A 14824-nucleotide genomic window follows, 5' to 3' on the forward strand; every position below is an offset into this window, starting at 1 on the left:
CAAGTAGAGAACACCTTGTCCTTTAGTTCCCCTTTCACTGCAAAATATGCTCCCACTCTATATGCTCCAAATAAAAGCCAGTTACACATTATCTTAGTCGACCACAGCTTTGTCTGTCCTATAATAAAATTCTATGAGCATATTTATTTAATTTAGTGCCAAATTGGGAAGCTCTAACAATCTGCAATATTCTAACCAAGTCTTCGTATTTTTCAAACTCTCACGTCTTCAGCTTGGTCCCCTGAGTATTCGTTTAAAACAGGTTTTAAAACAATTACTTTATTTTCTATATCTGCAGTTAAGATATCTACATAAGTTAATTTAATAAGAACAATAGCAAGCAAATATGGTGAGTTGTAATCAAGGTGCCAAAGAGTATATTTTCCTCATTCTCATACACACCTTAATCCTGAAGAAAGGAATCCAGGCGACTATGAATCTCATTTAGCATTCTCAAAAGGAATAGAAATAGTTAAGTAAAAATTTATCAGCAGAACTAAATTAAAGCCCATGAAATCTGTTATTCCAAATGCTACCCAACAGAACTAAAGTGGCAACCTTATTCAAGTAGCAAATAAAGAAATGCTCAGATTACAAACATCAATTTTTATATTTTATATTCTAAGGCAGAATTAATCTGGCTAACTATAACTTATGAATTTTGTAAAAGCATCTAATGCTAAAGGGAAAACAGATTTGTTTTTATTTGACATATAGTTTTGCTATGCATCTGAGCATAGTACACTTGTAATGCTTATTTCTTAATGTTAAAATAAAGACAGATGTTTTCCCATTAATCATAATATAATGTACTTAATCAGATAAACTTTAGATTGCAAAGAGACCTTTTAAGACAACTAAAATTAACTCCCTCACTTTGCAGAAATTATTTCTTTTAATTGTGTTTAAGAAATATTCATATCAATCTATCTGCATTGTATATTAAAAAATGAAAATTAAAATGTAATTTCATGTTTTAACTTCCAGTTATTTTTGTAGCCTATATATAAAACAGTATTGAAACCACTTTAATGCTAAATATTATTTGTGTTTATACAATTATGCATCAATTCTCCAACCAAAAAGGACTACTTATTTCCCTGCCCCAAACATTATTTTTGCCTTGGTTTTGGTAGTTATTTTTTAACTTTTTATTTCTCAAAATTTAATGTTTAACTTCCAAATTATATACAAAGACTCACAAGCTAGAAGTGGATCTTTATTTCCAACTACAGACCCCATTTATTCCTAACACTATCACCATATAGCTAAACATAATGAGAGTCCTTTCATTTGTAGACAATTTTTAAAGTCAGATGTAGGCTCTGGAAATTTTTCTACCACTACACATCAAGATAAACATATTAATCAACAAAGTTATACTTATCAAAACTCCACAGGTAAGAAAGGTCAAAACTTCTCAAAACATTCCTAAGTACTCCAAAAATGTATGCTGTACTGAAATGTTAAACACAGTTGTCCTTCTGTTACAAAGAAAAATTTTTGTGTGTCATGTACGTACAAGTCAGGTTAATCTGATTAATTTTACACCTTAACACAACATTAATTGTCAAGAAAGGTAACATGATTTACATCCTTCTCTTTAAAGTTTACAATAAACTTATGAAATATTTATGCATATATTCATAGTAATATTAAAAGAAAACACTGAGAATGACATGGTGGTTAAATTTCAAATAACAAAATGTGAAAATGTTCCTTGGGGAAGACATTCCTGTTTATGTTCCAAATGAGATTACGTTTTTAAAAAACTAAAAAGTTTATTATAAACACATCCTTATGTACATTTAAGTATCTAGTTTAACTTTCACATAAGTAATATGCAGCATTCAAGGAAGCTTGAAAAATCCAACAAATTTTACTGATGACAAGAATTTCCTGACATCCCACCTCCCAGAGATAACTTCTGTAACACTGTGTGAAGTATTTTCTTCCCATCTTTTCACTGATATATTTTCATCTGTCATACAATTCTCCAAATGTGGGTAAAGATGAACAACTCTGAACGTTCTGCTATATAGAAAATGGACTAAATCCTACTAAAATCAATGATCATGATAAATCAAAAAAAGAGACTCCACAGAAAGATATTAAGTAGCATTAACTACAAACTACTGTGCAGCCTTTACAACATAAGTATATTCTCATTTATTTGCTGCTCTCTTTAAAATGTTTGCATTTCAGTATTTTTGTATAAGTTAAATCCTTGGCTCTAGTCAGTCACTTGACAATTCCCTTTAACAAGTTGTAATGATAACAAGAATTATTTTTCTTTAACCTAAAAGTTATGCAGCATGCTGCAAGTAAAGACTGAAAGTGTACTTGCTTTTCAAGGCAACTTCAATTAAGCATCTGAATTATTAAACAGAAAACCCTGCAAGTATGTTGAGTGATCAAAGATTTGACATACTTTCTTCTAACCTGTTCACATGATAATTTGAGCCCAAGTCCCCAGTTATTATTCTATTGATAATAGAAACACTAATTGTTATCTGAAACATGATACTTCAAAAAAGCAAAACAAGTGACAAAATTTCAAGGTCTGGCCTATGTTATATGAAATTAAAAAAAAAAAGTCAGTTAACTTTCAAGAAAAAAACACAGTGATCTAGTGACCTGGTCAAGAGCCACATTTGAAGAAGTTTCAAATAAGCACAGAGTCTCATGAGTTCTTGGACTGCTCCAACCTACAAGAAGTAGTTGATAGTTGATATAAATGGCACCAATATAGTCAGAAAGTAACTTTTCATAACCAAAACTTAACCTACTTGGTGAATTACCCATGTTATCTTCTATTTCTCTGATATTCAACAAGTCTTTTACCCATTCCACTGCTCACACACCATTTAAATGGTAAAATTCCAATATACTGAAGTTCATATCAACATTTTGTTTTTTTTCAAAAAATCCTTCTCCAAATTACTACATTTATGAAAAGTGAGCAAACACATGAGCACATGCCTATTCCCTAACGTGATAACCAATATACAGTTAATAGGTAATAAGTGGTAGTTATTTCATCATTATAAAAACACTAGATCAATGACACACTCAGAATTTATCCTTTTTTTAAAACTAAAGAAAAATAATATTTCAGAGCTGGAAAAGCCCAAACACAGAGCTTACTCAGTCCAAACACATCCCTTTTGCTTCCCAGGCCAGGGCCTTTCCTGCTGCACTGCTAAATACTGCTCATACCAGTTACTGGAATAAATCTGACTCCTATTTTTAAAGGTAAAAGGCTAGTTGTATTTCATGGATTAAGTAGTAAAAAAATGATTGACCTGTCCAAGTTGCTCAAATTTGTGTCCAGCTTTTAAACAAGCACTTGGAGTAGGTAAGAAAGAATAAGGGAGGAAAGATAGAAGAGGAGAAAAATTCATTTTTGCCTATAACTAATAAGCTAAAACCCATTCTAGAAAATGTGATTCTCAGCGGACACAATGTTTCCTGCTGAATTCAAGTGGTGGTTCTGTTTATACAAAGCCAGTTATTAGAGGTACAGAAGAAATAAGTTTCAGAAGACAGAGTGATAATTTATCACTTAGAAAAGGGGATGCTTAAATCAGGATTCTCAAACTCTTTCTGACTTGTGATATCCTCTTTGATGTTATACTTTTGCCCAAAAGGTCTACTGTCTATGGACTACATTGATGAAAGGTATGAGTACTATCCACAGTGATACTATATGTCCCATCTCCTTGGATGTGTAACTCTAATGCAACACAGCAGAAACAATAGATACGTACACAAGGAGAGGTGAGTGCTGGACTGACTGAAACGTGTAATGCGTGCCTGGTGCTCCATATGATGAGGAAAGTAGCTGCCCACTGCTCTGTGCTACTTGTGGGCACAGGTAGCAAAAGTCATAAAACAAGCATGATAAGACAATCTGGAGCTATGTCAACATTTTGCATAACCTATCCCACTAAAAGCAACCAAATCCCAATAGCCTGACTCTCTGTTTTTCAATAACAGTCAGTACAAAACAGCTGCTTATATTATAGGAACAAGGAGAGAACTCAAACGAAAACAAACATTTTGTAAAATAGAAGAATATTTCTTCAACACAAAGAAAGCTTTCATTATGCAGCAACTCGTATGAATGGAGTATTTCGGGTAAAAGGTATGGATGACATGAAGTCTACAATGAACCTTGTTTTTAAACACTCAAAATGTTATAAATGCTTACCAAAATAAATAGACACCTGGAATAATCTGACGTTAATCTTCCCCAACACCACCCTGAGAGGAAAGAGGAAGGAGAGCATAAAGCCTATCTGTAAAAATTAAAGGCATCATGCTGACTAAATTTATATCCAGAAACATTAAGAAGAAAGTAAGTCTCTCTACTGTCTAGGCCACTGTTATTATATTAATATTTTAGGAAATTGTTAATGTATATTTTGGTTTTAAAAATCAATACATGCACATAACATTTGGCCTGGTATTGATGGGAAAATAACCAACTAATGATCTCTCCTGGAAAGGAACAAAGAAAAAAATTCATGTTTGGCAAAATTAAATATATTAAAATTTATTTGGCTCTGAGAATATCAATCTTCTAACATGGGTAGTAACTAATTAAATTCAACTGATCATCTTTATAATCACTTACGAACATTATTTTAAATAAATGGCCCTCAGAATTAAGTTCAAGACAAGTCATAATTTTCTTTCATAAAAAAATGATGGTGCCTTGATTTTATCCAAGAAGTTAATCGTTAACTACTACATACCAACTAAATCACACCCAGATGCTAGCCTTATCTTTTTAGAAATTCCATGATAAATGGAATTGAGGCCTTCTTCAGGCCTCAGTCACTACAAACGTAACACACTTAAGTTAAAAGGATTAGGTCATGCAACATTATTTCTTAACACAATGTTCTGCATCCTTCAAGGAACTGCAATCTTATGAAGGAGGGGGTACAACATATCAGGGAATACCTACCATTCCATCACAATTTTTCCTAATGATTTAATCTCAAAGGAAAACCTTCAATTAATCCATAAAATGAATCTGATTTTGCCTGAAAGCAGCTAGAGAACCTCTTCCTTTTAAACAGTACCTACCATGGTTACCACCACTTAATTAAGTCCTAGATCATGTCTACAAAAGCGGTTATGGCTGAACATGTGTCTGCTAATATAAGTGAATAATTACTCAGTGTTTCAAAAGTAAACATTTACCACCATTTATTACTAGTTATCTTTGCACCAGCATACTTGTGACCATTGTGTCTACATGCAAGATCACTTCACATTTCTAGGCTTCCGATTAAAAGTAAAATGAGAGGGTAAACAAAGATGAAGAATCTCAAGTGTCCTTTCCAGCTCTGAAAGACACAAGCACACTGAAGGCAGGGACCTCCTCTTTCTGTTATTTACATCTCCCCCAGTCCTTTCACTGTATCCTACACATATGAAGCCTATTGGTTAAGCACATTACCATGCCCACAAATTATATTCTTCAACAAAACCCCAAAACCAGACAGGAAAACAAAATAAAACAGATCAATTTGACAAAATTAAAAACTTATGTATGACAAAAAGATACCATACATTAAGCTACAAGAAACAGAAACAAAAATGGGACAAGATGTTTTCCACACAAATAACAAAGGATTAACATCCCACAGATAAGAAAAAGACAAACATCCCAATCTTCTTTTTTTTTTAAGACAAAGGATATAAAAAGAAGTCAATACAGAGGAAATCTAAATGGTCAGTAAACATATAGAAAATGTTTAACCCCGTTAGGAAGCAGAGAAATGCCAATGAGAACAAAAAGACACCGTATTTCAACTAATATCAAAAATAACAAATCTTAAAATATCCTACATTGGCAAAGATGTAGAGAAAATGATACTCATTCCCTGACAGAGTATGAACTGTCACAACTACTTTATGGAGCAATCTGACAATGTCTAATGCAAATGGAAATACACACACAACCGGTATTCTAGGCCTATATCCAAAATCTTTTTCATTCGTACAAGGTAACAAGTACAAAAATATTCACTGCACAGAACAGAAAATGATCTATATAGTCCTTAAGAGAAGAACAGAAAAGTAAGCATAGAACATACTCCTACAACAAAATACTAAGCAGAAAAAATTAAAGGGAATGAGTTGGCTCTCTAAAGATGAAATGGCAAAAGGTTCAAAATCATATTGAGTAGGGGGGAAAAGCAAGATGCAAAATTATTTACTCAAGGAAATGTTCTGGAATTAAATAGTAATTGTTGCACAATCTTATGAATATATTGAAAAAACACTGAATTTTACACTTTAAAGGGGTGAATTTTATGGTATATGAGTTATATCTCAGTTGAAAAAAATGATTCACCCAGTATGATACTTTGCATGAAGATTTTAAGACACAATATACTACTACCTGTAGCAGTATAAATGTGCAAATGTACATAAATAGATGGGAAAAAGGCTGAAGAGTTGGAAGAAAAGGTTGGGAAATATTTAAACACTTGAGCCACATCTATAATACTTGATTCCCTAAAAATCAACAAGGAATCAAACATGATAAAATGCAAACATCTGTTCATTCTCGGCAGTGGGGATCTGAATGTTTGTTCTATCATTCTTCCCTTTGTATTTTCCTATACGGCCCCCGCCTTTTTTTTCCAGAAATACGAAAAGGGCACAAAACAAGCATATTACAAACAGCAATGGTAAATATATAAACACATAAAGATATGTGGCATTACTAATCAAATAAATGCAAATAAAAATGAGGTATCATTTCATGCAGCAGATTGGCGAAGATAAAAAAAAAATCTTTTAATCCCCAGTATTGGCAACCACGTGGGGAAATGGGCAGTCTCCCAACTCCTAGGGAAGTATAAACTGGTACAATCTTTTTGAAGGGAAGAAGTTTGGTAATGAATATCAAAATGTAAAATCTATATACATAAGGAAATTATTGGAAAAACCATTAAAATGAATATCTAGGATGTTCATCATAGCATTATTCATAACAAATTAAAACTAAGAACAATATAAATGTTCAAATAAATAAATCTATATTTAATGTGATACCACCAAATTCAGCTTTAAAAAGATATCCTACCACATAACATGAGGGTAGGAATGCTCATCTGTGTTTCATCCCCAACTCCTAGAAGTATTCTAGACACATAATAGGAGCTCCAAAAAACACTTGTTGAATGAATTAATGTTAATTTAAAGTTAATTTATATTTGTGTGTATACATAAATATAAAAAGATGCCTACCAAAATATTAATTATGGTTATCTATGAAGAATTAACTCCTTCTTTATATTTCTATGGTTTGGTTTTTCTACAGTGAACACATATGTATAAGTTAGAAAATACAATTTTCATTTGCATGTAAAAAAATTAATGTTTGCATTCTTCATAAAAGCTGAATTGTACAACTGTGCAATGTAATTTCTCAATTTCTATGATCTATAACGTAACAAAAACTTGTCAATTACCTGTAATATCATCAGTGGGAAATTATTTATGCAAAAACTCTTTTCAGACAAATCATATTCCCAAAAGTGAATACAGCACTACAAACAAAATAAGGAGAACCACAAAACACAAGAGAATAGAAGATTAAAGCATTAAAATATACATTATGAGTTAAAGAAAGAAGTAAAGACACTCTGGCCACACACACACAAAATAAAATGTTTTAAAAGAGTATTAATTTGTATCACTGAGACAAGAGAACCTCTCCTTCTACATGTTAGCTGCTTCACTGAGTAGTAAAAACATAAAAACAAAAAGAAAGTATAAAAACCAAGGGGAAAAAACCCACAGAATTCTATATTATTTCCATTAGGACAGTGTGAAACATTGTTTTAGAGATCAAAAATATCCTAAAGTCTGGACAATACAGATTAAAGTCCAGTAAGTTCAGTAACATATCGAGTCCTTGCTTAATTACATAATTGCTATAATTGTGTTTAAAAATTCCCCCCCATTGCCAAATATCTAAACTTTCCAAGTTCTCTTTTGAAGACTTAAGTCACTAAGAGATAAAAAACAAAAAAAGCTCCACATCTTAGAACTGTAAAATCTGTGTTAAGTAGTGGGGATCACCTGTAACAGATGACCGGGAAAAGAGCTAAAGGGCTAAGGTTGATCCATAGAAGACCATTAGAAGGAAACGTCAAAGAACAAAGGAACAAAAAATCTTTAAAGAAAAATTATGAAACCAATGGATCCCCCTGCCCTATCTACCTCCCAGAGGTACTTCTACAGAGGGTTACCTAAAATAATAGATGTAAAAGGCTTCTGCACCATAAAATGGACAGTAATGTTAACTGTAAAATATAGCCAGTAAAACCAAGTTTGGATTTTCCTTTTAGGAAAAAAAATCACTAGATAATTGTTACACTGGAATTTAACCATGCAAATACCTTGGAAGATTTATATTTTCTCTTTCCAGGAAATGGGTTTGTTTTTTTTTTTGCGGTACACGGGCCTCTCACTGTGTGGCCTCTCCCATTGCGGAACACAGGCTCCGGACGCACAGGCTCAGCGGCCATGGCTCACGGGCCCAGCCGCCCCACAGCATGTGGGATCTTCCCGGTCCGGGGCACGAACCCGTGTCCCCTGCAACGGCAGGCGGACTCTCAACCACTGCGCCACCAAGGAAGCCCAAGTATTTTTATTAGCAACAATAATAATGGTTACAAAGAAAATTAGCTTCCACATAACAGGGCAGTTTATCTGTGCCAAGTTGTAAGTTGAATTTAGAGGTTCTCCATGAACAAGTCTGGGGACCCCAGGATGCCCAAAATCTTTTCCAGAAACTGGCAAAATTAAAGCTATTTTCATAACAACTCTAAGACACTATTGGCCATTTTTACTCTCATTCTCTCCTGAGGGTACAGTGGAGTTTTCCAGAGGCTACATGATGTGTGATAACACAACAGACTGAATATAAAAGACATAAGCAGACCCAGTTGTCTGCTATTAAGCAAAATGTTAAAGAGATTTGCACACACACACAAAAATAAATGATGCCACTCTTCTCACTCTTCTTTATGTTTTAGAAAATAATTTTTCATTAAAATAGTATTTATGTGCTAACCTAATAGGTTGATGGTTGTTATCTTTAAACAAATTAATAAGTAATTTGTTCAAACTATTTCTGGTTAAGTTTGAATACAGTCAATATTAATAGATACAATTTGCATAGAAATTCCTAACCCTAATTATCACTGGGCAACGATATCTACCCAAGACAGTTCAAGGTCACTTTTAGAGAGCTACGTGGTAATCCCCCTCTGAAAGGCAGTAGTGTATATTGGGACTTTACTCTTGTTTTTTCATCTTAAAAAGTAATAAGTGCTCATTGGAATGCTTTAAATGTAAAGAATTAACATTTATTTAAAAAAATCAAACACTACAAAAAAAAAACTCCTCATCACCACCAATACCATAGCATCCACTAAAGAAAACTATTAGTAAAAGTTTGGTGTCCATTCATGCAGAATTTATTTATTTACACACATACACACACATACTTTTTATCTGTATAAACACATTTTTTAAATGGGATCACAGTGATTTAGCTACTTGCCTTATTTCACCTACCATCTCTTGAAGATCTTTCTTTATCTACAAATAGATTTACCCTCTTTTTAAATAGATTACCATAATCTAACTGTACCCAGTTGAGGTCCCTTCTATGGCTTGCTTCCAAATGTTTGCTATCAAAATAGAGTCACAGAAAATATGCTGTAACTTTGTGGATTTGTGACCCCATATCTGTTGGAAAATACCTATAAGTAAAATTGCTGGGTTGATGTGTATAAACATTTAAAATCTTAATCGATTTTGCCAAACGCCCTCCAAAATGTCCGTGCCAATTTACATTCTCACTAACCGCATATGAGATTTCCTCCAGCAATTCAGCTTTTTAATTGGTGAATTATACTTTATGTTGCTTCAAAATGTCAAGTTGTAAAACTGTTCTCACTGGTCATCTTAATTCCATACAGAACTCTACACAAATCTCAGAAGACTCACTGAATGTGTCAGTACAGTCACCCATCTTTGTTTTTTCCATAAACCTTTTAAATACCTCAGGAGAGAAAATACTTCAGGTGCACATCGTATTTTCAATTAGTAACCCTTCAAATTTTAGATACCCTGATAAAAAGTTATTCAAATTATTTCAGAAAACTGTTTAACACAAATCAGAACTACACAGTAAAGCTGGGCTCAAACACTTAAATCAAAGGAAAGTTGTAAGTGTAAATTTATCATGCTTTATCTGCCCACTCAAAGGACTAAGGCTACAAATAAAAAGCTATCAAATCATACCAGTGGCCAAATTAGCTTACAGAAAATAATAAGCAACAGATTTCATATCATAAATGTCAATGGAACAGAGTGCAATAGTAAGGATGGCAATAATTGGAAAGAAAGTTCACTCAAATTCACATCATGCTGAAAATGAAAACATTAATATTTTAAATGAAATGTTTTGAATATGACTGTATTTCAGTCATATCAGACTATTATAAATCTTTGATACTAATAAATAAAATATAGTCTTTATTTGCAAGTAGATAGTTTTAAAATGCATTATAGTTTGACCTGCCGATTCTGTAATGGCTAATGGCTATTCCAGCCTTCACTATTTCATCAAAATCTTCTTTTAGAACTTTGTGTTAGTAGTTTTAAATTGAAACTGTCTTTAGGACAGAATAAAACCTTATTAATTCAAGTCCAATTAGCTCAATTCTGAAATTGTATACATAATTCTCACTGGGCAACAAGTTGAACTTACTGTAATTTCCTCCTCTACAAGTTCTCATAATATTACTGTGAAATAAAGGAAATCAACCTGAAAATCAATTTGCTTTTCCAAACCAAAGATTTATGAAACTAAGAACTCATCCATTTTTGTGGCTTGAGCAGTTCATCCTCAGATCTAAGCCCACTTCTGTTTATCAACTACCGTATATATTGAAAGTGATTTAAATTGTCATTATTAATAGCCATTTACAGTTTACAATATGTGCATTTCTTGTAACTCAGATTTTTCACAAAACCATTTTTGCAGTTTCTCCCATTTGCAATCCTCCTGTTTATAGTCCATAATATCAAAAATATAACACCTTAAAAAAGTATGGAAGTAGACTTAGAAATGCCTGGCATTCTTATTCTGTATTTATTCTTATCATTTCAAAAGAACTTATAAGCCAAAATATAAGTCCCAGGATTAAGTGGAATGTTTGGTGTTACCTTAATTTACAACTAACTATTCCCAATGAACAGAGAAACCTTCTCTTGCAATCTGAATCATGTGTAATTACAGTATGACAAGGTCTCTCCTGGGCTATGTAAGCTGGCATTTTTCCCAGGACTTGTCACATCATGGGAAGCACACATACAAATAAAAATCCAAAAATAAACATTTTGAAACAATGGCTTATAGGCTACATAAAGAAACTCCACAGTTGAGAATAAAAATTGAAGAGCCCAACCAACAAGCAGACATCTCTCACTAGAGGCGTCTGAGAAGACATCAGTGTTATCAAGCCGCTTACCACACCTAGCAACAAAACTCCCAGGTGCGGACTGTACAGACAGCACTCTCAGGTACCCTCAGGCTGGACAGAAAATCGTTAAGTATGGGAAATAAAAGGAAACTTCACCACACACACCCACTGAAGCAGAGAAACAGTGGTGAAATATGGAGAGGTTGATCATCTTTAATTTCATAATGCCAATTTGTTGATTGTTAAGATGCCTAAACAAAGTTATCTTAAAAGCTACATCTTCGGCCAGCTGGCTTAGTTTTCCTAACATAATAAATATTGCTTTTGTTGTTGTTGTTGTTAAGGGTATTTCACCTTGGAATGTACAACAGCAAGTAGTTGTAACAGTGTGTACAAAGGATCTTAGAAGGTGGTTTCTTTTGTTTAAACTCCTCTGCTGTGGCTCTATGGACACATGGAAAAGGGAAAGCGAGATTCCAAAAAGCATCAGATCCAACCTCACATAATGACAGAAACTTGACAATACTCATCTTCTTTACAGTTCGGAGGAAAATTTAAGTATAATATCTCTGGCTATATTCTGATATAAAATGCTAACAAAATCTAAATGTTATTTCCGATAGACCATGCACATCCCTACCCCTCTATTAGATGCTGGATTCATTTATTAACCATCCAGCAAAGCACATCAAATTCAACTGTTTGAGTTTTCAAGAGCAGCTATAAAACAAACCACTATAGGCAAAACATACAATCCTAAGTCCCATTACAAGAGCTCTGGAAACAAAAATAAGCATTAACATAAACCTCTGCCACCTCTAAGGCACAGAGCATTTCTCCTTTCTTTATTCAAGCCCCTGAATGTTCAATAATTTCCACGTAGCTCTAAGCAGATGGATTTATTATGATGTTATGCTAAGAAACTGCAGGAGTTCTAGATGCCAATAAAGATTACGGATCAAATGGAAGATAACTACTAACCATTGTGTCGACTTAGATAAATAAACCTGCTCACAAACAAAGCACCTTATTGTATTTGTACTGTTACCTCCACTAATCCAACTAAAACAACCAGACAGTAGCTTTCCAGAGGCTGAAGGGAACAGAAATGGAGATTTCTCAAACCCTCTTTAAATTTCTTGTAAAATAACACTCTGTTCCTCTTTTTTCAAAACTGTCCTTTATGGAAAATGTTTGGGACCGCAGAGGCTGAGCAGAATTATGCAAACCAGACACCAAGGCTAAAAACCAAGGTAAGGAAGGAATGAAGCAGAAGGCAAGACAACACCGTTGCTCTGAAACTTAGCTTCGACCTTTGCAGGGACTCTTCCCTGCAGATCACATGGGGCAGACACTTCTGAACGCTGCTCAAAATCGAATGAGCAACCAAGTACCATCGGGGAGCTAGGGACCAGTAAGTGCCCCCCCCGCAAATCGAACATAAAATCCTGACGGTGGGAGGTCGGGGTGGCTAACCCACAAAAAGAAGTCTATGACAACTGGTACCTAAAGCCTCATACACAGGGAAGAAGGCAGAGAAGACCCTAAAGACAGGCGACTTCTCAAGACGGAACAATAAGTACATCCCATGCATCCTCTGCTAACAACACAGGTAAATCTCAATTTCTCCAGGTTTAAAAAAAAAGGCGCAAGCTGTTTATTCTCTCCAGCCCCGCTCCCCACGCCTCCAAACCCAACAACTAATTGCACCTTCCCCGCAGAACCCGCGGCTAACCCCAGAGGACCGGTGAGGGCTGGCTTGGGATGAATAAACACTCGACACCTGACAGTCCTTTCTCTGCGGTGACTTTCACGGAGCCGAAGTGGCGCGCGCGCGGGCGGGAGCGGGGACCTGGCCAGCGCGGCGCCGCGCACCCCGGTCCCGAGCTACGCCAGCGAGCGCGACGCGGGGGGCGGGGAGAGGGGCAGGGGGACCGCCCGGGCCAAGCGATTGTTTCCTCCTCCAGCAAAGACATTTTTTATCAAGCTCCTTTTGTATTCGAGCCCTACCTCTTTTTGGCCTAGGAAAGCTTTCGTGCAAGTGGAAGACGACTTTCTCCACAAAGTGCTGTATGTTACTGTGCTCCGGCCCGCGCACGAACACCATCCAGTCATGGGTGAAGCCTTCCACGGTGGGTTTTTTCCTCACCTGGGCGCGGTGCCCCAGCTCCAGCTTCACCTGCACGGCACACTGCGGGCAGGGGGGAGGAGAGACAGCCGTGAACAACAGGAAGGCGACCGTTCGACACTGAACATTGCGCCTGACATTTTTTTTCCTCCTTCTTGAAACGCACATAAAAGGAAACGGCGGTGCCCTCTGCATCCACGTTTCACGCGCGTGGGCGCGCACACCCCACACCCCCAAATACACGCCTCCGGGCCCGTATCCACACCCGCCAGGATTGTAACGGAATGTTACCCCCGATCGGGAAGAGGGGTCTGGTTGTTGGGGGGTAAAGAGGGGCGAGCACGCTCATCCACACAAGCAAGACAACGAATGCATCGGAAACAAATTAGAGACAATTAGGAGGCGATGCCCGGGCGGTTGCCCGGCGTGGGAGGGGAGGTAACTGGGACCCCCGAGGGGGGTTCTGGCGAGCCCCCACCCCGAAAGTGCCGCGGCGACAGGCACACGCCGAGGAAGTCTTTGTGTACGTGTGTGTGTGCGTGCGTGTGGAGCGCTGTGCCAGGCGGAATGGAAACTACAGGCAGCCTCCGCCGATGGGCACAAACTCCCGTGCTCTTACCACGGGGTTCGTGCACAACAAAAGTGAGACGTCGTCACACACGCACGCACACACGCCCGCAGGAAAACACGCCGAGGCGTCCATAACTTAAGGCACCCCGCACCCCCCCCAGCGAAAAGCCCCACGCGATCGGCGAGGCCAGCCTAAGAGAGCCCCCGCAACACACTTCCAAGAGCCAAAGTGGCCCCAAAGTACCTCCCACCTCCCCCAAAAAATTAAATTCGGAAAGGCAGGGCGGCGGACGGACAGCCGCCGAGCCCCGACTGCGCACAGCCCGGCGCGGGGGCAAAGTTGCGTGCGGCCCCGCCGCTGTCAGCCCGCACACTCCGGCTCACACTCGCGCGCCGCGGAGAACGCACCATCGTAGCGGCCGGCGAGGCTGCTCGCCGCGTCCCCGGACTGTGCCCGCGGCTCCCGGCGGCGGCGGCAGCTGAAATATGGCTGAGTTATTATTCGCCTCCTTCCACCGTGTGTGAGTGTGTGTGTGAGTGCGCGCGTGTGAGCGAGTGCGCTTCTTGCGATTGCAAAGAGAGGCGAGGAGGGAGG

At 37.0% G+C, this 14824-nt stretch overlaps 1 protein-coding gene across 2 annotated transcripts in view; it reads right to left on the bottom strand.

Annotated features, from left to right (window-relative positions):
- MLLT3 (MLLT3 super elongation complex subunit) overlaps nucleotides 1-14824 on the bottom strand; it is a 256728-nt gene extending 241904 nt beyond the window's left edge. The window contains exons 1-2 of one of the 2 annotated variants that reach the window (XM_024747166.1): nucleotides 14638-14803; nucleotides 13542-13722 (exon numbers count right to left, since the gene is read on the bottom strand). In XM_024747166.1, the coding sequence (XP_024602934.1) occupies nucleotides 13542-13722; nucleotides 14638-14640 (184 nt within the window). In that variant the 5' untranslated portion in view covers nucleotides 14641-14803. Of the gene's footprint in view, nucleotides 1-13541; nucleotides 13723-14637 lie in introns of both variants that reach the window. The other variant, XM_024747167.1, reaches the window with a different exon arrangement.

The sequence above is a fragment of the Neophocaena asiaeorientalis genome, unplaced genomic scaffold (assembly GCF_003031525.2).
Source record: "Neophocaena asiaeorientalis asiaeorientalis breed wild unplaced genomic scaffold, Neophocaena_asiaeorientalis_V1.1 scaffold260, whole genome shotgun sequence".
NCBI lineage: Eukaryota > Metazoa > Chordata > Mammalia > Artiodactyla > Phocoenidae > Neophocaena > Neophocaena asiaeorientalis.